Here is a 25264-nt window from a genome sequence, read left to right as displayed (position 1 = left end):
TTCTGTTCTCCAGTCTGAAATCTCAGAGCCAGCTGAAGCCCTGAAGAGTGGTAACATTGGCTCTTCCCATTTCTGTGCAGGGTTTTGAGAGAAAGCAGCTGGCCTCTGCCCTTTCACTTGAGCCATGAGGTCAAATCCATTGAGGTAGTGCTGTGAACAGGGGATATGCACTTCTTTGTTCAGCTGGATTTTTTTATCTACATGGGCTCTATGGTCAGGCCTACTGAAGGAAGATGCAGTTGAAGCTGTCTTTGCAGTCTGAATAGGGGAACTGCTCAAACACAAGAGAAGTGGCTGCCATGGAACAGACCAGAAGTCCATCTATGCCCGAATCCTGACTGTGATAGCTGCTAACAGTGTGGGGCGAGCGAAGCATAAAAGGATAGGCAAGCATGTGTGATAGTGCAAGGGAGGGAGTACTCCCCAAGTACTCCTTCCCATCTGCCATGTATTCGCTGTTCAGAAGCATCCTGAGACAGACAGTTTTTGTGGTTTTAGTATCTTTCCACAGATTTCTCTTCCATTAATTCTCAGTCTCTCCATAAATCCATGTAAACTTTATTACCCACAGCAGCCTTTGGCAAGAAGTTCAGTAACTGGGCTGCTCCTGCCTGCTCATGACTTTATCGAGCTTTATCTCCCTTCTAGTCCGAGGGGTCCTACTTAGTGATTCCTTAGCTGTAACTCCAAGCCTTTCATTCTCCTTGCTATCCTATTCTGAAACTTTTGTAGTTCTATTAAATTGTTTTTCTATTGCAGAGGTAAGAGTTACATTATTCAAGGTGCTTTTTTTTGATCTCCAGGAAGCGTAATCAGGTATTTTCATGGACTTGTCTACTGTTACCCCTAAGGTCTTGTTCCTGAGTTGGGGTTGTCAGCTCAGAGCACATCATTTAAGATGTCAATTTGTCTTTTTTTACTACATGTATCACTTTACATTTATCTACACTGAATTCCTCTTGCCAGTCATTCAGTCTTAAGAAGTCTTCCTACAGTTCTTCATAGCCATCTGTCTGAATATCTTAATAGTACAGCAGACTTTGTTATCTTACTCTTCACTCCTTTTTCCACATCCGTTATACACATACTGAACAGTATAGGCCTTCTAGAAAGAACTATTTATTCCTTGTCACTTGTTGGCTCATTGGATTTTCTTGTTGCCTATAAGCTTAATTGTCCTAGCTGATGCCAGTTAGTATCTACAACTGAGAAAAAGCTTTCCGTGCACCCTAAAGCTTTGTGTAGGAGGAAAGCACAATTACAGGCAGTGGCAAGGTGCACAGATACTGAAGTCAGCTGAGTTTTTTAGGACAGGGAGTGTATGTCAAGAGTTAACTGACATTTGAGCAGTGGGAGTTGTCCCTCATGTTTTTTTCCAGGTAATGCAAGGATCCATATAGCAAAGATAATAACTTTTTTTCTCTCTACTGATGAGAATTACTGAACATAAAATTTGGAAGCATAAATTTTGGCCAATACGGGACAAGGGACATGTGCTCTGAGGGAAGACCTAGTGGGAGGGAGGGATCTTCTGTGAGGTTGTATATGGGCAGATTCATTTAGTTATTCTGAGAATTCCTGCAGCAGAGTCTCTCCACCACATAGACTTCTTACTATGCAAGTGTTTTCTCATGAAGTATCCGATCCTTAGTCACTGTGGCTGTCACATACACATTAGGTTTAGAAAGGAGAAGGAAGAGATCAGATTCCAGATTTAGTCTTTTGAAGAGGACCTCATGGCTGTTAGGTGATTCTTCAGATTATCTTGGATGTAATTAATGATGGTTTTGGAACTGCAGAGCTCAGCGGTACTGCTACTGTTCCTTTCCATCCCTGCTGCACTGAGATGGCCATTTAAGACATCCCTTTCCCAGCTAGTAGTGGGGAAAAACCCAAAACCTCTGTCAAATAGTGTGTTGTGGTCAGTCTTTTTGGCTGTAGGCCAACCAAGGAGAACAATGAAGTTGAGCGCAAGAGAGATAGTATTAACTTCTTTTATAGGAAATATGTTTTAAAACCTTCAGAAAAAACTTGCTGAGCCTCTTACAATTTCAAACAAAATGTTTTATTTCAAACAAAACAATGCTCTGCATTATTTCTAAAGTATTCTAGAGAAAATATGTACTGAATGCCAGAAATAATACATCTTGCTGAGACAGATTTAAAATAGCAAGGATTACATAAGGGTATACACAAAACCAAAAATGGCTGAAAGAATTGATCAGAGCAGAAGTGGAAGAGAACATAGGATACAAACATTTACAAGAAAGTCTGGCAAATAAATTATTTAAAGTTTATTGCCTGGATATTTCCAATAGCTTTTAAAATATTTTTTTTACCAAGTGAAACACAAGAAGGATTATGCAAGACACAAACCAGAAATATCAAACTTTGTTCATAAAGGCAATATCACAGAATTCTTTTAATAGAAAAAAATACATGCAACAATGGGAGATAAAACAGTTCAGTAATGTGTAAGTATATCCATCATCCATTAGTAACAGCAAAGAGCTGTATGAATTCAAAAGCATACTGCAATCAGCCCAACATAACCACGTCTTTCCAATGTCCTGCTAGTTTCCATGGAACAAATATTCTGATTTGTTTTAAGTAAAAAGAGATTTGAAATAAGTGATCCATGTTACTTTTAAAAGCACTTTTAATATAAATGTTGATTTAGTCTTTTCTCTCTTTCTGAAAAAGAATATGATTCAAGCTTGGATTTTCTTTTCTACTGGTGCACTAGTATCTATGAAGTCTGTAGCATAAATGTACAGTTTGTCCATTAGAACTTGATTGTCTTAGCTGCTGATGAGATACTAAATAAAGGCACTGAGGAAAATTTTTCTCCCTTTAATGATTATTCCAGTATCAGAAAGGTGACAGAACCTGGGGTGGGGGTTGCATCTCAGCATAACGCATTTTGTATGGGACTTTCAGACATGGCCAGAGCGTTCCAAATGCAGCTGTTTCAAGAGCAGGAAATTTTGCTGATCTGCACACTTAAGAAGGTACCTTTATGTTTCTGATTAACACTGGGTGAGTCCAGATCACAGAAAAGGAGGCCATAAATTATTATTTGCATGGTTTTCAGCAGTTTGGGTTTCAAAGTTTGTTGAGAATCAACCAAAAATGGAAGCATGCCCCTCCCTAAAATAAGCAGCTAAGTTACTCTATAATGCAATATTGTAGATTTTTAATGGCATTAACAATGACAGAATAATTTTTTTTTTTTTTTAATGAGACTATATCAGAGTTGGTGAATCTAGGCCCTTGTTTCTGCTCACTGAAGAAGTCTTCATTTATAATCAGGAATATGGAATCAAATTGAGTTTGAATTGGAGTATGTACGTGTCATTTGCAATCATGCAATTTCCAGCTTTAGTAGCTAGCAGTTTGAAGGACTGTACCATTATGTTTTTCTGGATACTACTAACCTACATTATAAAAGATCTTTGACTATTGTCTGTTCAATTTAATTACAGTTCCTCAAAGACTATAATTCCATTACAAACAGTACAGATGTTACAAAATGAACTTTAAAATACCTACCTGAAGGCAAAGATTCACCCAATATTCTACGTTCTCATGGTAAGCCTTCCAAATAGATGAGTGAAAGGATCAACGACAGTCTTGGTAGCAGTCCTACAGAGCTAGTCTCTACAGCTGGCTGAGAACAGGTCTGATCCTGCTGTCAAAACCAGGCACTCAGGCCACACAAGTGTCAACGAGCAAGCTGGTGCAGAGCACCTCCTACCCTGAGTCATGATGCCTGCAGGAGATGTGAAGACCCAGGCCCCGGTTCATTCGTTTGTGGTGTATGGATGAACCGAGCACAGCCAAGCTTGATCTTGGTCTGTCCTCATCTAGCATCGGGTATGGCAGAAGAATGCTTTAGTGCTTCACTGGAGCAAAAGGCTGTGGGTTGTTCCTTGTATCGGAGCTTGGATTTCCTTAAGCACAGTGTGGAGAGTATGTGCCTAAGCTACAGACAGGCTATGGCCAGCCAGAAGCTAACTGTGTGGTTCATGTAGTCGTACTGCAGACGTTACAAAAGTCAGATAACAGATCTCACTACAAGATGGAGAGTTGTTTTTAAAACATGTTGGAGCAGCTAGCGGTTAGCCTTCAATTCAGTAACTGAAGGGCATGAAATAACGTGAAGGCATGATCCACTCCCTTTGTCTAGGTGTACAGTTGAGGCAGCTCAACACAGCAAGTGCTAAAAGGAAAGTCATTCTAGCCCTGTAAGAGAGGGGTAAGTAGGGATAGTCGTAGTGGTGAGAAAGCAGTAGTTACAGGGTGTTCAGAGTAATAAACTTGCTCACATTAAAGAGTGCTGGAGTCAGGTAAAGAATGGATAATTGGGAGAAAATTTAGTACAATCTTAAGTTTCAGCCATCAAAAAAATACAAACATCACAAACTTGACTGTGTAGACTGGTCTTCAAAACAAATTCAAACAAAACCATCTCCTAAGTAGGTTTAGCAGAAAGTGAGAGAGTAAGGGAATTTTGCAGCACACAAAGACAAATGCCGTAATGTTTTTTACCTGTTATCTTATGAACAGCTGCAAAATCAATGACATTTGCTTTTTACTGCTATAAAGGCAATATGAAGAGGCTTCTTTTCCCACCTCACCCAACTAAACCAAGAACTGCAAACAAAAGACTGGCTTTGTTTTAGGTCAGGATGGCAGAAGCAGAAGGAATCTGTTCCATTTTAGGCCCTGGTCGAAGTTTTAGAAATTTGCTATTACAAAACCAATTGAACCTTTTGACACATAGGCAGTTAGCATTTGAGAACTTCAACCTTTAATTTTTTTAAAATCTCCTTTTAATTATAAAACTTTATGTCCTTTTTTTAGTCATACAAGTACCCCCAAGTTTTATGCTTGGTCTCCTGCTTCCTTAAATTTTTTAGATGAGGGTATATTTCATATTTGCTGAGTTTATATGTATTAATTTTCCTATTCAGATAGAGCATTCTCATCTACTTCCAGCATTATCGTCAGAACAGTATCTTTTGACCTGCAGTGATAAGAGTGTGAGACGAGAGGTTCAAATGAGTGACTTGTCCAAAGGACGACCACTCTGAAGGTACTTTCAGACATCACAAAGGATAGGATAGGGAAAAAGGATCTGGAGAATATGTTATCTTCTCACTCAATTCACTGTATGCACAACCACCTCTTGACCAGATTGTGGCTGTGGTACTTTGAGATGTTATAGCTCAGTTTGTTTGCATTCTTCCATGAGAATTTGGTTCTGCGTTGTCACAGCAGGAAGGTAATCGTTGACTGGGTCTTGGATGCTTGTAAGAATCTGACCTATCCCTCGGCTGATTCTCTGCCCATAAGAGCCGCTGCTGTTTTTGGCTGAGATTGTCTGACCTCTGTAGACTTGAGCCTGATGCTCACATATACCGAACTTGCTTAGCAGGATAAAGACATCTCTTCGGAAAGCTTTGGTGAAAATAGCATAAAGAAAGGGGTTGGCACAAGAATTGAGTGGGTAGAAGAGTACCAGCAAAATCTTGGAATTGGTGACAGTTATCAATGGTTTGTTCATAATGGCAGATAAAGCATGGAAAGAGATGGGAGCCATGCACAGAAAGTCAGTGAAAATCAACACAGCCATCCGCTTGGCAATTTTGGTGTCTTTGTCCCCTGACTTGTACTGAGGGTTTCGCACAGTTACATAGATTTTTATGTAGCAGGCGCAAATGATGACAAAAGCAATAATGTTACATATTAAAACGAAGACAATGTAGGCTTCAGCCACCGGTGTTTCAGTGTCCATAGGCAAGCAGATGCTGACTTTGCTATAGCTGCTGATTCCAACCAGTGGCAAAAGGGCAAGAAGAAGGCACGAGAGCCACCCTCCCAGCATGATAACCAAGGCATGCCGGAGGCGAATCTTTCGATCTGGGCGCATGGCAAAAGTGATGGCGTACCAGCGCTCCAGGGTGATCACAGTCAGTGTGTATACAGAAAGTTCACTAGCAAAGACTGTGAAAAAGCCGGCTGTGTTGCAACCAGGCCCAGTCTGCCACTCTATAGCGTGATTGTAGTACTCTGACCTGGTGTAGAGATCCACTGAAGCGATCAGGAGGAGGTATAACCCCATGCAAAAGTCAGCAAAGGCCAAGTTACACATCAGAAAGCGTGGCACAGTCATTTTATAATGGCTGGTGAGAAGGATGAAAAGGACGAAAATGTTACCTAGGATGGCCAGCAGGTTCACAAACCACACCACAATCCTCAGAAATTGATATCCCATTATGTCCTCACAGGGATTAAACTCATCAGGCTCGGGAGTGCATATTACATCTTCATTTCCTCCGCAGACAGGATAGTCATAATGGCTGTCAAAGGTCTGGATGTCTTCCGTTTGAGGGTTCTTGAGCTCTCGGCCAAAGCCAAGATTTCCTTCTCCATGCTCTTCAAAAAAAATGTAATAGTGGGAATTTTCATGAAAATTTGTGAACTTGGTGTTTTTGTCATGCACAGTATCGGTGTGGTCTGTGTATTCTTCTGCGTAATCTTTGTAAAATGGATCTCTGAGAGCTTTGACTGATCTTCTCTTACGAAAGCTGTGACTGCCGCTCTGGTTACATGTCAGGTACTCCAGGATTCTGAAAGAGTAGAGGGGGAAATAAATCACTGCTGGCATTTACAGTCTGACTGGAGGACAGCGAGTAAACAAAGGGAACACTTCAAAAGCAAATCATCGTGAATGAAAACATAGCTACAGAAATGTGATCGGATATATTTCTGTTAACGGAACATATAGTGAAAAATAAGCTTGAGCATTTCTGGGCGTTTTTTAAAAAAAAAAAACCCTATATTTTTCCTTTCTCAGTTGTTATCAGCTATCCCCAGTAGTAATTTGGCTTGTTCAGCATCCATATTCCCTCTTCCTTCTTGGGATCTACATTCTTAGGTAACAAGGTAACAGGTAATAGGTAACAAGACTTTTATCTACTGTTTATAACTTCTTAGATAATACACACAGTTTCTTTTTAATTTTTGCTCACAAATCAGTTTCTCCCAGAACTTCCATCATTTTAACTTCTGTGTATTTTCAGTAGGTGCTTTACAGCTAACTAGCAGTGTAGTGGTTGGGAATCCTGTACCTCATGGTGTGATGTACCTGTATTTGTAGCTGAAAATTGTTCATACTTTTTACTAGGAAAAAAATTGTAATTTGGCATCAAATTTTTTGATCACTGTGATCCACTGTCACATAACCTTTAGCGTTTTTCATTTCCAGGTGTGTAGAATTCGAGATTGAATACAATTCAGTCTGAGAAATTTTCGTCTCTGCTAATAGACATGCAAATACTTGTTTCCTTCAGACATTAGATTGTGCTGGGTTCTTTCTGCACATTCTTTGTGTCCAGGTTTTGAATCTCTCCACTCCTCTGTTTTATTTCTGTCCTCACTTTCCCAGCCCATTATAATTGTGAATGTTACTGCTTTGTGAGTTCATTATTGAATAATTCATACCCTTACCATAGCATATTTTTAATATACTATACATTCTGACCGCAAATACTGCAATACTGAAGACTGGGGCTGTCTTCCTGAATCAGGGGCTGGCCTGGATAAGAATTCTCTAAACTTTATTGAACTTCATAAAAATTTACAATGGATTTGCATTCTGCAGTAAAATTCTGCTGCTAATCACAGTAAGTCATCCCCCCTCTCTCCCTCCCCGCAGCAGATGAGTTGCTGTGTTGCATCAGGACATCTATAAATGTATTTTTTTCTTCCCAAGACTATCCACACCTGTTTTGATGGGAGGCTGGAAATCCTGCCAAAATGGAATCTGTCTACAAGGTTATACAGAATCATTTATTCTGAGCTTTTCAGTTAGAAAATGTGTGAGACATGAGGCTGTAACCCCTCCAAAACCTCTTTTTTCAGGCCTCGCTACAGCATATTCTGTGTATAGCACATTACCCTTTTATTTTTTTCCCCTTTAATTCTGGGCTCAACAAAAGGAGAAGCTGTTGCAAAAGGTCCTACAAATTGTTATGTCAAAAATTCTTTCTTCTGTCAGTTTGAAATTGTAATCTCTGTTTCAAAGAATGTCCTCTATACCTAGAAAAAATGGTCACAAAAGTGCCAATAGATGTAATTTTATATTAATACTAAAACCTTGTCTTCACTTACATACTTTAAAATTAAATGTAAGTTGGAGAAACTCACCCACTGGTTTTTTTCCAGCTCTTGAAAGCACAGCAGTGACTTGGATATGATAGGTCAGCTCGCATTAGCTGAAGAAATATCTTTACAGCTGGTAATTTCTTTAAAGTCCAGGTATTTTTGGCCACTAGTTCTTTAAGGCTTTCCAGTCCTTTGGCTGGAAGGTTAGCAACGGCTGTTCTGGAGACATCCCTAGGTAAAGGAAGAAAAAGACAAATGTCAGAATATCCAGCAACTGGATCAGAATTTTTCAGATTCTCTCAGTAATTTAGGAGTTTTATACAATTCTACAGCGACAATCAAATCCAGAGGAGGTGAGGGTTTCATATCACTTTGCTAGGTTCTGATACCATTCAAATTCAAGTAGGATATGAATTCTTGCTGTGATTTTTCTCTGTGTTTTAAAGCTCTTGTCTTTCATGTCTCATAGTGAAGACTATGGATGATAAAGAAATATCAGGACTTTTAAAATTACACCTTTAAAGCCAGCCAGATACAAATGCATATGCAAAACCAAAGTTTTAAAAATTCTTTAAAGAAATCACATCTTCCATTGGAAGAGCTATTTTCCTTTAGACCTCTTTAGACACATTTTCACCTATTGGGATACTTCAATAGAAAGCATTATAATTACTAAAACAATGTTCTTCATAAACTGAAATTAAAATCTTCTATCTCAGTCTATCCTGAAACTCTCAGAAAATTTAGTGTTATGTTTGCTGCTTTCTGTTTCTCTGGTACTGAGTCCAACTCAGCAGATACGTTGCACAGTTCGTGGGGGAGGTGGATTTCCTTTAGAACTGCCAGGTGAATGTCAGCTGGTCCTGCTAGGGTTTCCCACTCATTTTTTCCTTTGTCCCGAAACTTATTCTACTGATGCTTGAAGTCAAGATGTTTTCTCAGAGTTATGCTTTGTAAAGAAGTAAACCTGTAAAAAAGGTTCCAGTGTAGGAACATGGTTTGAGCACTTTCATCATGAACACCCTAATAATAGGTAGTAGATAATTCAGCTTTTTTCTATGCATTGTTTCCCAAGAGTGCTGTTCTTATCCTTCCAGAAGGCTCACCCACTGGCTGGTTCCTTGCACCTAGAAGAAACTTATTACTAATTTTATGCTTTAAACAAAAGGCTTCTAAAACACTTGGTTTTGCTCTGCTTTATTTTTTTCTTTTGATTTGCTTGTATTTGTTTTTAAATTGAGTTAGAAATTGCTTCCCCTTTCTGTAGGAGGGTTTTTTTACTTCTAATAGCTTTTTTGCTATCATACATATTTGAATGTGTCACAGCTACTTGATTTCAACCACATAAACTTCTTTTTTGTTCTTCTGGAGTCCTTTTTGATAGCCAGTGTATGTTTCTACCGAGCCCCTGAATTGGCTCTGAAGAGTCTGAATGCTGCCTGCTATCATTTTTTCTTTTAAAGAATCACAGAGTAGTTGAGCTTCCAGGTCATCCACTTTGACTGCCCTGCTCAAAGCAGGGTCACCTAGAGCAGGTTGCTCAGAGCTGTGTCCCATTGATTTCTCAGTATCTCCAGGATTGGAGACTCCACAGCCTTTCTAGACAACGTGTTCCAGCATTTGACCACCCTCACAGTAAAGTAGGTTTTTCTTATGTTGAAATGGACTTTCCTATATTTCAGTTTGTGCCTGTTGCCTCTTGTCGTGTCACTGGACACCACTCAGGAGACCCTGGCTCTGTCTTCCCAGTTCCCTGCCCGCCTCCCCCCGCCAAGTATTTATACACATTGGTAAGATTCCCTTGACTCTTCTCCAGACAAACCATTTCCAGCTCTCTCAGCCTGTCCTTGTATGACAAATGCTCCAGTCCCTTAATCAACTTAGTGGCCTGCTCCTTTTTGTTTTTCGCTAATTTCCTCATTTTATAGGGCTATCCTTCTGAAGCAAAACATCTTGGTAAACTAGATCTGGGACTAGATCTTACCAAGACAAGGCTGGCCTTTCGGCAACCCCCATGGGTCTCCATCAAGTCCTCATGGTGGTGGCAGCTACCTGCAGGAAGGGAACATGGTTAAATGCTGTGTGATGGGAGGTGCTAAGGCTTTTTGGAAGGGAAGCGACACCTCACTAACTCTTGGGAGTTCTTTGAAGATGTTCTGGCACAAGCATATGGAGAAATATGATCCTGTTTGTACAATGAATTTGGATTTCTGAAAAGCCTTGACAAAATCAGAGATCAAGGGCTGTTGAGGTAGCTAAGCTGTTATGTGACAAGGGAAATGGCTCTCCTAGATTAATTTAAAAAATAAAAGAGTGAGGGAAAAGCCTGGGAACAGATGATAAGTTCTCATGCTAGAGGAAGAATGGAAAATGAACTCGTATCTGAATATACACATCATTGCCGCAGAGGCCCCCGGGGGGGGCTAGCGCTGGTACTACTGAAATATTCATAAACAGTCTGGAAAGAGAATGAGAGTAGCTGCAACAAAGCTTGTTTCTGACACAAAATAATACAAGGTAGTGAAAGCTAAAGCTGATTGTCTAAAGAAGCAGAAGGATCCTGCAATACTAAGTGACTGAGCAGTAAAATAATTGACATGATTCAATATTGATGAACGTGAAGTGCATTTAGGAAAAAGCAATCTTAACTCTACATGGATGACAATGGCATTTAATTTACCTAGCACTCTGGAAAGACCTTGGAGTCCTCTCTGCAAATGTCAGGTTAGTGCTATTCAGTAATGTTGAAGGGAAATAGAATGCTAAGAATTTTTAGGAAAGAAATAGAAAATAGAGCAGAAAAACTTCACTTTGTAAATCTGATATGACTGCATCTTAAATACTATATGCACTGCTAGAAATACTATATGCAGTTTGCAATAAGAGCACAGAAAGCTACAGCAAGGATGATTAAAAGTATCAAATTGTTTATACATGAAGTAATAAGGAGTAGATAAGCACTTTTCTTTTGGGAAAAGCTAGGACTGGAAGCAGTAGGAGACTACAGATGCCATGCATAGTGTAAAGAAGGTGATTGGGAATGATTATTCACTCTTGTGAGACAAGTTTTGGCCTAAGAATGTGAGGCAAGAGACTTAAAAATGAGAAAAAGGTATAATCTTTTCACTATTTCATTAAATTGTGAAAGTCAGTGCCATGGTTCATTGTGCAGGCCGAATAACAAGATAACAAGAAGGACAATATTCCTTTTTGTTGTGGTTTTATTCACAGTTGTGTCCCGTTCCCATCAGAAGTGACTGGGTCAGGAGGAACATCTTGGGGGACAAGGGCTTGTGCCTCGGAAGCAGCCACAGAGCAGCCCCTCTGGGGCCCTGGGTGCGCAGGGAAGGGAGCTGCAGCTCCTGGAGAGCTGCGAGGCGAAGGGAGCAGCCAGCCCAGGCGTCGGGTGGTGGAAACAATCTCCCAGGGAGCAGAGGGGACCGCGCAAAGTCTGCGGCAACTCAGAGAGTGTTAGCAGGTGATGTTAAAAAGTCTGAAAGAAAGATCTGTTCAGTGAGAAGAAAGGGCTTGAAAGAATTAGTTATAAGACTACGTCGTTTCTGTTCTGTCTTACCGAATCTTTTGAAGTCTCTTACGTACGTGTATATGGGTGTGTATTTAAGCAGGTAGGTATTGCAGTTTTTATTTTCAAAAATTCTGCTTGTTTTAAACTGGGGAGCTTGGTGAGAAGATATAGGCACAGCTGCCTTGAAGTTCTAGTTGACTCGGGATTAATCTTGTTGCAGGGCTAACAACAGCTGGTTGGTCCCGTCCATGGGCCATATTAAGCACAATGGCTCAGAAGTTTGGAAGTTTCCAAAATCCCCAGTTTGGGAAGTCCCTAAACTGATGGTATGGTGTCTGCCACCGAGAGCTCTTGTGACCTCTCTGTACTGCTGCTATTGCAAATGGAAAAGCCTCCTGGGAGGCTTTCCTGCTGATAATTTGTCTCCCAATGGAAGATAATTTTCCTGGTGATAATTTGTCTGCCAAAGGAAGATAACTTCTTAGTTACCCTACTTAGACCCGCACTTTGTTAGCAACAAGGTGTGTGTCAGCTGGCCAGAGGAAAGTGTAGGATTGACAGGGATTTTTTACCTTACAAATCCAGTCTTGACAATTATCTATTCAGATTCACAGTCTGCTTGAAGCAGCATAGCAGCTGTCTTTGAACTAGAAAGCACAGGATTGAAAAGGTTTAAATAATAATTACTAATCTTCAGAGCAATGTGGATCCAAGCAGTTGGAGTTTGCCAGACTATAGTGTCTGTGTCTGCATTCATACAGAAGACATTTTCCTAAATGATTTCTTTGTTCCGTATCATTGTACGATCAGTCTTGATTTTGGGCTGCTCAGAAAAATGGGAACGGACTGCACTTACATCAGCCTCATTAATATCTAATTATATTGGTAACTAAGATGTTTAAACACAGCAAAGCTTACATTGCACAGACGAGTGTCTTGCTACTACTGCTAAGCTATAGCTGGCTCACTTAAAGAAACACAAGAGAATGGGCAAGAGGTCTGATAGACTTGTCAAGAGAATCTGTCTCCAATTGAAGTGACTTTTAAAAGAGATTGCTCGAAGACTTGCTTGTGCCCAGTGGCAGGAACAGAACAAAACCTCCCAAGGCAGGACCCTTTCCTAGATTGGGAAATGATGCTTTAAAGAGCACTTCTGCTTTCTAAAGATAATTAATTACTCACATGTATCTTGTGCAACAGTTAGTAATATTTTGAGCTTGGATTGTGTGTTTTGCAAAAGCTAATTGAACAATAAGCCTGATTATATTTTTGTTGTACTCTGATGAACTTGTGCTCTAGGCAGCAGCTCTTGTTGATGTATTTAGTAAATCAGGTCCACTGAGTTGCTGAATCCTAGCCAAGATTTCATTTTCAGGTGAAGAGCAGTGTACTGTCACTATACTGTTAGAACAGTTTTCTAAAGGGAGCAATCTATGTATATATCCACATACGCGTGAATATACTGCAGTGACAAAGGAATCGGCATTATTGGCATCTGTTCTCCTCTATTCAGTGATCACACTCCCTGCTTCCTCTGCTATTGTAAACTACAAATTTTTTAAAAAAATTTACCTGACCTTTTAATACCTACTTAAATATACCATCTAACTAGGTGGTCCGAGAGCATGGCCAAACTCACACAACATACATGTAGCCAGGCACAATTCTTTGTAGTTAAATCTTTCTCATTGGTTTTCTTTCAAGCCAAAATGGAAGAAAATTACCCCATTAGGGTGGATCCAAGGTCAGTATTTCAACCTTTAAGTTGCTGTTGCTGCTGAAATCCTGATCAGAAAAAAACCCCAGTAAATGATCGATCTGTGGGGCAGATGTTCCATCAACCATAAATTCTTATCTCACTTCAAGAGTGCTTAAAGGGAACTCCAGAGAGCATGAGTTCTGCCAGCTTGGTGGGGAGGCAGGACAGAGTCTTTTTTTTGAGCTCCATAAATGTTCTTTATTTTTTTTTTTTGTATACTGCTCCCACTGTAAGCAATGCCATTCATTGCCCCAGAAAAAGGAATATTGTAAGTGGAATTTTCTTTTTGAGGAAGATCCAATGTCCACAAATTCCCATGCCAGCTAACAACAGCTAGATGCCTGAACCAAAAATGACTTAACAAATCATTTATTAAAATAAGCCAAGTTGTTTACACTGCCCAAGGGGGATATGGAAGGGCCGCATTGGTCAGACTTCTCTGGCTATTATGCAAGTTAATAAATCTCTGGTCTCTGTATAATTAACTCATTAATATTAGTCTTGGTGGTACAGTGGGGGGTGTGTAATGAAGCACCAATTGCAAGCACATTTCTGTCTTCCGTGGGAAACGTTACTGGCCATTAACATGACCCAACAATAAATAGTAGGGTTCCACTGAATTTTCATTCATTTTGACTTCAGCCTTCTTAAGGCAGTGCATATGTGGGAGATTCAGAAACTATTTTGTTCCTGTTAAAATAGTTCTTGTTCCTGAAGGTCAGCTAAGAGATCTGTTCAGGTGGAAGGATTCTGCTCTAAATTGTTGCTGGAAGATTTATAGCAAACCCTTCCTACATCACACATGCAGAATAATTCCTGGTTATCCATGGGTAACAGAAGTCCCTGAAGCTGCTATTAAAGTTACATTAAAATTAAATAAAAAATTAATAATATGTTGCACCCTTCTGTCCTGGTTTCAGTTGGGATAGAGTTAAACTTCTTCATAGTAGCTTGTATGGGGCTATGTTTTGGATTTGTGAATGAAAACAGCGTTGATAATTCAGGGATGTTTTTGTTACTGCTGAGCAGTGCTTACACAGAGTCAAGGCCTTTTCTGCTTCTCACCCCACCCCACCAGCGAGTAGGCTGGGGGTGCACAAGGAGTTGGGAGGGGACAGGGCTGGGACAGCTGACCCCAACTGACCAAAGGGCTATTCCATACCGTATGGCGTCATGCTTGGCAATAAAACTGGGTGGAAGTTTGCCAGGGCTGCCATCGCTCAGGGACTGGCTGGGCATCTGTTGGTGGTGAGCAATTGTTTTTGTTGCGTCACTGTTTTTTCTTGGGTTTGGTTTGTTTTTTTCCCCCGCTCCTTGTTTTTTTTCCCATCCTTTTTTAAATTATTAAACTGTCTTTATCTCAGCCCGTGAGTTTTCTCACTTTTACTGTTCCAATTCTCTCCCCCATCCCACTGGGTGGGGGGGTGAGCTGCAGGCCAGGGTTAAACCACGACACCTTCCTAAGATGTTTAGCTTAGGACTAGCAAATCAAAGGATCATGATGTGAAATAATCCAACTTTTTTAATCACTGTTGATTTACTGTTGCTTCCATGCCATTCTATGCCTTCTGCCTTTGAGAAGCAATACATCTCTCTGTAATGTCACTGTAGTACCACATCTCTCTCTAACTATAGATACTACTAGGACTGTTGTTAGCCATGGAGATATATCGTTCTAATGGGAGATGGATAGCTGGCTGTTTAGACTGCAAATGTAAAACACGTCCTGAGATTGAGGATCAGTGGCAGCTGGGCTAGCACAATAGTTATAGGAGATTAGAAAAATTTCAAGTCGTTTGAGAAATCTAGCTTGAAAACACAGAGTGAGAAGGAAGTTCTTTACAGTAACATATGCATGTCCAGTAACATATGCATGTCCTAGGAAGTCATCTCAGGCCCCTAAACCAAGACGTTTTGTGCAGCTCACACACCTCAAAGCTAGCCCTTGCAGAGTGAGCTTACCTGGCAACATTATTATAGCATATGATTGCCCCACAACGCTTTGCAGCACACCCTTACTTGTTCACCTATCTAGCATAACAACAACACTGGTGCTTTAAATACCCACAATAACTCCAAGGGGTAAAATCTGTGCTGCTGCAAGCTCTCACCTCCATTAGACTTAAGATCCCGAGTGTTTTGTCTTCTGCCATCCCTAGGAAGGAGCTTTTCAACCCATCGTGCCACCTGTAGCCCCAGAGGGAAGATGTGCAGTGAGCCGTAGGAGACCCCAAACATAACAGGGAGAGCGCACCTTGCTTTGAGACTGGGTATTTATTGTGACAAAGCAGTATCAAAATGGAAATACGGTGTCCAGGTAAAGTTACATCAACTGAAAAATGTCTTGCTGGCCAGGTAGAAAATGAGAAAGGCCTTCTCTGGTGCCATGTACAACATTAAGAAAAAGGCCTCATCAGCCAAATACTGATGGGAAAAAAAAAAAAGGGTTACTCAGCACCCACACAGCCTCCGTCACAGTACTGCTACAATGACCACCGCAGTTTGGGGTGGGTGGCCTGGGCCCCCCTGAAAGCCAAAGCAGTGGAAACGAAGGTGATCCACCTGGCAGGGAGGCAGAGGAGCGATGGCTCTTTCTGAGGGACAGCCACCACAAATGTTCCCTGAGCAGGAGGTGTAACAGCCCCCTTGTGAGCTTTTTCAGGTTTCCCTCCTGGTCTGTTGCCTTCTGCTTCCAGGACACCCTCTTCTGCTCTGCCTAGAAGGCCAGTTCTCCTGATGGCGGACCGGGGCCTTGATTGTGCTTTTCTTATCCAGAATGTATAACTTTTAAGACAAGGTCAGAAAACACAACCTTCTCCCTGCTGTCTCGGGATCTGGCCACTCATGGCACAACTGAAGGTTCTCTCTCAGGTGATTCGGTGAGAAGAAAAAAAAAGAGTAGGCGTGTTAGTCCTTGACAGTGTCTTGAGGGACACAGTGCAGTGTGTTACTGCCTTTACCTATTCTTCTCATACATGCCTGCATGCCAGGGGCTTGGCAACTTCAACGGAAGAGGCCTGGACTAGTTTCCCCGCTTTGCAGACCCTCTGGAGAGAAGCGCTGGGTGGGATGGCCCACCAGCTGGCAGCCAGAGCTGCCAGGCTTGAGGTGAGCAGGCTGTGACATAGCGTTATCCCTGCTGACCTATGTCGTTCTGCAGCAGCTTTTTGCAGCGGGGAGGGGAGGAAGAGCTGGCCTGCATGTCCTTGTGAGGATGACTGCATTGGTGCTTCCCAACTCCGTCTTTCTGAGCGGCTCTGAAACGGGGTAGCTGGTGGTGCATCAGGTGCCACTGGGAAAGTGAGGATGACTTTAGGAAACAGGCAAAATGTCACCCCCGTGTGACAGGAGTGGTTTGGCATGATTTGCTGTTGGAATGACTGATTATTATGGACTGCCCTTCCAATGTCCAATTATTTAAGGTATCTGCTTCAGAAGTATGACTCCGTGAATGGTCCATGCTTCTCTCTCCCCTCAAGCCGGTGAAAGGAAAACCTGATACTCCCCAGAACTGGTCTCGGACCCTGTTCCCAAGGATTCTGCTAATAACTCCAGTGGTCCCTGTGGTAGAGGGTGATGTGGGGGAATGATGTGGCCCTGAAAGGTGGGCCCCCGGCCAGATCTTCCTCTTCACCCCACAAGACAAATTAATTTAGATGGCTGAAGCAGAAGACAGGCTACCATTCACACACACAGGCCTTGTAATGCATCTGACTTGAGATGCAGGGGACAGAGAGAACCAGAGATTTGATGATGACCTTGCCATCAAAGGTCTGTTGCAGCTTTGCACGTCAGGGACACCACTCTTCTTAGCAGAAAGTGGTTATGACCAATACAACTTCTACTGTAGATTGCTATGTCGCTGGTAGCCAGCCTGATTTTCTGGAGTTGGAAAGATTCTGGGAGAAAAATAATGTCTTCTGCACCTTTTTGTTATTATAGCTAGCTACTAGGATTCCTTCTGTGAACAATACAGTGTTATTCTGATATAAATATGCTGTTTTCCTGAAGAGCAGAAAGTAAAACCGATTCCTACATGGAGTGAGCACTGCCGGCACCATCTGCTTTTGCAGTGGAGGAGGGAATCCCACTTTCAGCACTTCAGTTCTCCCCGTGATCAGTCCTATGCGCTACGTTACATGCTAGATGATTTGAATCGGGGAATATGATTCTTCTTAAAGTTCTTAAGACTTCTTAAAGTTTTATGTTTCATTCTGTATTGTAGTTCCTAATTTTAGTGAAGTGTTCTTTGGAGGACTAAAAAAATCAGCTGGAAGCCAAATTACATGAGAAAGAAGAAAAGACAGCACCAGAAGTAACTTTGTTCTGTCTAAAATTATTTTTTCATCTGTGTTTTGATTTCCTTTACATGTGTGTTACTAGAGTCCTTAGTTTGTATTACAATTGTACTACAATTGTACAGTCGTAAGACAGATTGTAGTACACAATCTTTCAGAAGAAAAATTTGTAGAAACAGTATTTCTAATGTAAGCTGCAAGCATTTCTTAAATAAGTTCCCTGAAGCACAGCTTTTGTTGCTGATATTCTTTTTGTAAACATGCCATTCCCATTCCTGCTGCTCTGGTGCTAATAGTGGTTGGAAAGAAAGTGCAATCTAAAATAGTATTATTTGTAAAGCTTTCTCTATTTCATTTTCTCCTACTCACAGTAGAGTTGGTCCACTGTGCGCTCCCAGAAATGCATCGTCATTGATAACTTCCAGGTATTTGTTCTTGTGCAGATAGCTGCAGAAACAAACAAAACACAGTGATTTGGAAATAGTTATCCATAGGTTAAAGAAGAGGATCTTCAGTTTACTTGCCTAAACAGATTTACAAAAGTAGTATGTATAAGGGCCATCCTATCCCAACAACACATTGAAGCATAATCAGTTACTTCATTTTCTGTGTACCTGAGGAACAAAATACAGGTTTGCCATTTTGAAAATAAGTTCAATTCCTCAACAAATAATAAATAAATAAATTAGCAAAATAAATTATCTTTGCTCCAAATTCTTTTTCTCTCTCTCTGTCATACACATAAAGAATATGTGCGTACACACTGTATCTTCAGGTAAATATGTGTGAGGATGAGGTGAAATAGATTGTTTTGCTGTCATCAGAATGAGCTATGGGGAATTACATACAGGAAGGATACTTACAGGAAGACATCATGAACAAACATGAAAATAATTCCCTCCTTGTTTTGAGTTTGATAATAAAAGTTTTAAATATTTTAAAATCTCCATAGCCAAGTGGAGGCTCCCATATACAGGTCAACAGTTAGGAATGAAGTTTTGTTATAAGAAGAGCAAGAGAGGGGGTGAGAAGGAGGATAAATCTGCAGGAAAAAATAATATAAACTTACGTGGAAAAAAAAATTCTAAAGTCTTGGGAAAACCATGAACAATTTCCTGAGTAGCCAACAATTTCCTTAAATGTGGAATGCTGCAAATTTCTCCTATCATTACATGATTGATGTAATCAAGGACCAACATTAATTCCCATCACTCTGGAAACTGACATAGAAGAAAGTGTGGATTCAGGAAGTAGGGAATTTGCAGAGGTGAGTTAAAGGTGCTTGATTAAAGACAGGCAATGCAAGGCTACTGAACTCTCAAAAACATAACATAACCCAAGTGGAGCAATCAATTTTAAATTCACTTCTGTGAATTTAAATCTTTTAGATTTAAAAGTGACTGATCTAGAATGAATCTTGATTTTTTTTTTAAGCTGGATTCCTGTTTACCATGGTCTGAAACTGTCATTTGAGGTAATTATTAAAACATGGATTATTATTGCAGGTAATTCAGTCAAGTTCCAAATCACTTTAGAGAGGCTATGCATTTCTGTCTGAGATTTTTGTTCTCAATGGCCTAATAGAATGTATGTTTTTTGTGGAAAGACTTGGGACAAATAATTGGCTTCAGTAGACCCACAATTGCAGGTGTACAAAGAGAAAGCATAAATCAAAAACCCTGCAGGAGCAGCAGAAGCACAGGCATCCTGCTTTTCTGCCAGAGTCACAGCGGACGTACGGCACTGAGCACATTTTAAGACATTCTGTGAAGAGCAGATATACACAGAACGTGATGAAATGGAAGAATAAGCGTTATTTTTATGCATACGGTGCCAGCTTGTGTGTATTAGTTGGGTATATTTGACATAGAGTTAGATTTAAAATGTGGTTTTGGAACAATCATCCAGCTAAAAAGTACTTCACAAAATGCAACAGGCATGTTAATTTCCTTGACGAGGCGGTTCCTCCTGGTTAGCCAGGAGGGAGGAGGACTGCAGTTATAAGCAGCTAGATCTCCTAAACACAGAGACAGGAATATGCTGAATTAGCTGAGCAATGAAAAGAGACTGAAGATTAGGTTGCCATATATATATATACACACAGAGACATATATAGCTCTATATACATATATATGTATATATACATATATATGTGTGTATATATGTATACGTGGATACTACTGTGATAATTCTTTCCCTAAGCCAGCAATTAAACCCAAGGTGGTGTTTTTACTTAGTTCAATCAACTTCTGTCACAATGTTTACAAGAAAAACAGCCTGCAGGCATCAAACCTAGTCATGCTTTTTAACTTAATTTAGATGGAAATTGAAATCTTGTGATGGGATTAAGAATCATTTATCAAATATAGTAGTCCCTGGAGGAGGATGGAGGAGCGTCTAGCTCTCTTGGCCGAGGGGCACTACATAAGCAAGGAGACAAAACAGTCCAAGCATTTTGTTTCTGTACTATGATGAGAAAGGACCTCCGAGAGAAGCTTGAACCAAGGCAGCAAAGGGGATGCTACAGCTGCAGGACTGCTCTTCAGGGAAGAAACGCAATGCAACCCATTAAGGAGGAGAACACAGAAAATTGCCAGGGAAAGTTGTGAAGGGGAATGGGTTCCCCTTAATGAAATGATGGCAAAATGATCAACACTATAAAGGCCCTGAAGGACCGTGGTGCCTAGGCAGAAGAGACTCATAGCACCTGTGACTATCCCATTTATAAATTTTATCAATTTTCTGTGTAGTGGAAAAGGTAAAGTCTAATGGCCCCAGTAGCAAACCACAGATTAAAGCATGAGGCTGCAGTCTAGGAGCAACAACAGGGTCCACAGACTGCAACATTATAGGTAGCTCAGGTCCAGCAGAGGCAGGAAGAGGAACTTAGAAGTGACATAAGTAAGACAGCAGTGGGTGACGCAGGCCCAACAACGACAAGCGTCAGGATTGCTTGACATTTCATCAACAAGGGCACAGGGCTGGTGGAGGCCTTGTAATGCAAGAATGAAGAAAAAGAAGATGACTGCAGATGATGACCGTAAAGCATTGCTCAAGAGAAGACGATGTGGTCCTCAGTCCAACTAAAGGACAGAAGTTTTGCAAGGATTGCAGACAGCCTGCCTTATGGATGTCATGATTCACAGGGTAGCTAAAAGCAGAGAAAATTCCCAATGATGAGATCAGCAGCAAAAGAGAGAAACAGGAGAAAACCAACAATATTGCCCAAGGGAAGCCAGGTGACATTGCTCAGAATTTAAACATAATTATCTTAAAAAGAGGAATTTCATAAAATTTCAGAGTGCAGTTGGCACCGAAATGATAAGATGCCCAGACCAGACCTATTAAAGAAATTAAATGAAATTAAAGGAGAAAGAATTTGATACTGCTGATGCAGGCAGTAATACCTCAAGCAGAGAGGGATGTTTGGTACTGTAACTATTATAAACATTTTAAAGCTAGCTTGTGATGTAGCTAGGAAGGCAAAAAATACAATAGAAAGGTTGTCACAAGAGATTTCAGAGGGTGTCCATGAAGTTGCTGTGAGCTGTGCCCATTGTGCCAATTAGTGGCAAAGATACAAAGGTCAAACCTTTCCTAATTGTAAGTTCTGTAACAGAAACACCATTTGAGATGGTGGCTATGGAGATAATTGAATCAACTTGGAAAACTGCAGAAGGCCACTATTTTATCTTTGTGCCGGAAGTCTTTCAAATTCAGATAGCTGAACTGGGGTTTAGTTGTAAAAATAATAGTCACAGCAATTGTTTCTTGGTGTGGAAAAAATCAAGTAAAGATTCTAATTCTGTCCTGGTTGAAGTCATTGACAAATTTCCCGTAACATTCACTGGATATAAGCTTATATTGATCACCATAGTGAGAAATGAGAAGTAAATGCACTTCAGCTGGGTTACACAATAGAGTCTTAGGGAGCCAAGCCAGAGTAACACTTCTGGCATGTTACTCATTGCCTAAAGCCTTGTTTCTTACAGAGGAAAATAGCTTACTTCATCTTCTCAGCTATTGTTGTTTGAAATGAGCTTTCATTCTTTAGAAATACATGGCATTCTAGTATCACCTGACATTTGTGTTTTCTGAGAACTGACTTTCATTTTCTGTAAATGACAACCTAGTGACTTTTGTTGTGAGCTTTTGCTTCAGTTTGCAAATTTCCTCATGATTTTGTCTGCGAATCTAATACAAAAATTAAAACCAGAGCAAGAGCTAAGAATTAATCCAAGATTTCGACACCTAGGTTGTAGTTTTGAAGGACACACACACAAAAACCTGTCTGCTTTAGTAACTAGACATTATTATACAACCAGATAATTGCTTGTCCAATTTTGAAATATTTTCCTCTGATACTTGAACACCATAGTGAGTGATAAGCCTGAAATAGAATAGTTTACATATGTGATAAAAAATCTTCAAACTTACAAATAGAAACAGCCAGCTAGAGACTTTTGGGAAGTTCATAAGCATGTGTTACCAAGGGGGGGCTGCAGTGTTAGCTGCCAGTTTTCAGATAGATGAGTCAGGCCCATCAGAATGTACAATTTCCTGATGCTAATTGATTTCAGTTGCTTAAGCCCTTTTATTTTCACAGAATCATATAGGTTGGAAAAGACCTTTAAGATCATCAAGTCCAACCATTTTGATAGCTACCTCTTTTAAATGGAAAGAATAAGACTCTGGTAAACTTTCTTTGTCAAATTCATATTTATGTATAGCCAGTATAGCTCCTTCTGAGAATGCCTTTAATCCTGTTACTGATAGCTAAATGGTATAGAATGGAATTTAAATACACTGCAGAAAAGAAAACTGGAACAGTGGTACCCACGTGTCTAAACAAATGTTGGAAGTCTTAGAAATCACATGGGTGAAGTGGAGTATCTGTCCTCAGTGGGGACACTAGAATAATAGTCATTTTGGAAAGTTGGTGGAAGGCAGTCAGATAGACATGAATACCACAGTGCAAAGTATGTAGGAAATCTGGAGTAGTAAATGCTGAATCAGAAGTAGGGTATGCTGATGGTTTCATAGTGCTATAAATAAAAGAAGGCTTTTTTTTTTCTTTTTTAATCAAATCAGATCAGTAAGGTAACTATACCAGCGAATAATACAGAGTTTCTATGGACTCAAGATCCAGGGATAAGTGGGAAAAGTATTGCATTAAGTCTCAGCCCCACCAGACAACAACATGACTGCAGTATGCTGAGCAGGATCTTCTGAGGACATGAAACAGTAACAGGGCATTTCAACTGCGATGTAAAACAGGACAATGTTATGTCAGGACATGACAGAGCTACTGAGTATTCAGACATTATCAATGCATGCTTCATAAAGCAAGAGGTTAGAGAGTCTGCATGAGGAAAAGCAACTTTTGATTTCAGCTAGAGTGGCACACACACTCTGTTTCAAAATGTTACAGTCTAAAGTCTGTTTTATAAGACCGACCACTGTGTACTGATATTGAACAACTCTGGAGGACCAAAAAAGCCAAAGAGTACACCACAGCTATAGTCTCCAAAAAGGAGAAATGCATATAAACGAGAAAACTTCCTTAAAAATAAACAAAAGTATGAAAGTTAAATTATTTGAGGGCATTCTGGGAGCTCTTTAGGGACACCATTTTGGAGATACAGAGCAAACGTGAAAAGCATGAGATGGCAAAAGAAAAACAAAATCCTAAATATTCAAAATACTCAAAGTCTTCAACTGAGATGAAAAACTGAAAAATGCTGAAAGGTCTGAAGATATTTTTACAAAATATTTTATTTTTACCAAAAGTGTATTTTCTTTGGGGAGTAGAGGATAGGAGTGAAAAATGCTGACCAGCTACTTCAACTAACTAACATATAGTCCCACATACCTTTCTTTTTTCAGTGTAAAAGACTTCTATTTCTCTTCCTCCATAGTCCAAAGTCATTCATGCCATCCCCCATATTGTAGCCAGACACACCTTTCCCAGTGTTTTTTTTAAAGATGGATTATTTCACTGATAAGGTTTTACTGCAGTCCCACAGCCAATTTTATCAGCACAGGGAGTGATGGAATAAGAACGAACAGCCTGATTAGGGAAAACGGGAGGCTTTGCAAAATTTTCTTCCAAAGGATCACTTAGTTAAAAACCAAGTAAAGTTACCGAAGTTCCTAGTTGGCATACCTCACTGGCTTATGGAATTATGTGTTATTTGAGAGTATCTGCTTGCTTGCTTTCAGCTTCTGATTTTAAAGTAAGGTAGCAGAGCTTAACAAACAATGAGAAAAATAGTATGTTGGCCACACATTTAAGTATCACCACTGTAGAATTAAATGGTGTCTGGACATGTACCACGTTAAAGTATCTATGCATCCTGTTGGTTTATGAAATGAAGGTTAAAGAAAGGCGAAAGAGAGGCATTGGTAAATGAATAGTATTAAGGATTTATCGTATGTTTTTTCTACACCATTGTTTGTCTTGACTCTGAGCTAAGCCCAGCATTGTAAGTGATCCCTGGGAGTATATACCAAAGTAAATATATTCTTTTGGAGTTTATTTTTGTTATTAGATTGTAAGATTGCACACTTTCCATTTCACTAATTTAGACAGCTCTGTAGAAGCTCATCACAAATAAATTTTGCCATTCACTGGAAATATGTTTTTAAAAATCTTCTTTCCTCACCAATTTCCTTACAGAAATAAACATTGGTGCAGGAGCAGCACTTTGCAGAATTCTGCAGGAGTGATGCAGTTCCTGGACCTTAATGATGTGTTAGAACGAGGGATTCAAGTTTCAAATGAATGCTGTTCAGTAAAAGTGTCATTCGGCCTTTCATTCCTGGTTCTTTACTTCTCTACCTTTATAAAACATATACAGCAATACTGTGGTTTGCTATAAAACATAGATCCTTGTTGGATGAGAAGATTTATTAGATAGTGCCGTCATTCACTATGATAATGGAAACCATTTATGCACGGTTCCACACCTATATCTGCATTGATTGTTTTGACCTCCTTGCATTACATAGGTCTTTTAATACTGCAAGAGGGGTAGAAAGGCAGACTGCATGGTAGAAGGTAACCTCTGAGATTCCCAAAATGTCTTCTGATTTATGGATGGAACATGGAGTCTTTGAATGATTTGTCAAAAATGAATTATTGTTTTTGATTTTTTTCCTTTTTTACTTGATTTCCTCCTTGAGGTCATCATTCAAAACCCATTAAAATTTCTTTCCCTCACTCTTTTTCTCTTAGTTTCTTTTTGCTCCTAGTTTCATCAAGTCCAAAGGACCTTGGATCAGACCTAGAGGAAAACAGGTACTTTCTTCGCTGTACAGTTGTAGATAAACAGGAGGAGTTCAAATTAGAAATGTCAGAATACAGAAAATTAAATATTTGCCTTTTGCATTAACTTAATGCTGCTGCTAGAAACAACAAATCTCCAAGCTTGCACTTAGCAAAATTATACCTTATCTTGGCATATGGTAACCAAACTACTTCAGAAAATTAGTTTAGAAATTTCAGTG

General features: G+C 40.0%; 1 protein-coding gene across 3 annotated transcripts in view; it reads right to left on the bottom strand.

Annotated features, from left to right (window-relative positions):
* Positions 1-5224: 5224 nt before the first annotated feature.
* The window catches only part of TSHR (thyroid stimulating hormone receptor), a 73088-nt gene continuing 53048 nt past the window's right edge, over positions 5225-25264 (bottom strand). For all 3 annotated transcript variants that reach the window (XM_075501528.1, XM_075501529.1, XM_075501530.1), the window contains 3 exons: positions 18125-18202; positions 8215-8403; positions 5225-6635 (listed from right to left, as the gene is read on the bottom strand). In XM_075501528.1, coding sequence (XP_075357643.1) covers positions 5225-6635; positions 8215-8403; positions 18125-18202 — 1678 coding nt within the window. The remainder of the gene's footprint in view (positions 6636-8214; positions 8404-18124; positions 18203-25264) is intronic.

This window comes from Mycteria americana, chromosome 5 (genome assembly GCF_035582795.1).
Source record: "Mycteria americana isolate JAX WOST 10 ecotype Jacksonville Zoo and Gardens chromosome 5, USCA_MyAme_1.0, whole genome shotgun sequence".
Classification (NCBI taxonomy): Eukaryota; Metazoa; Chordata; class Aves; order Ciconiiformes; family Ciconiidae; genus Mycteria; species Mycteria americana.
Note: the sequence above shows the minus strand (reverse complement) of the source record. Positions and strands in the feature narration are given on the sequence as shown.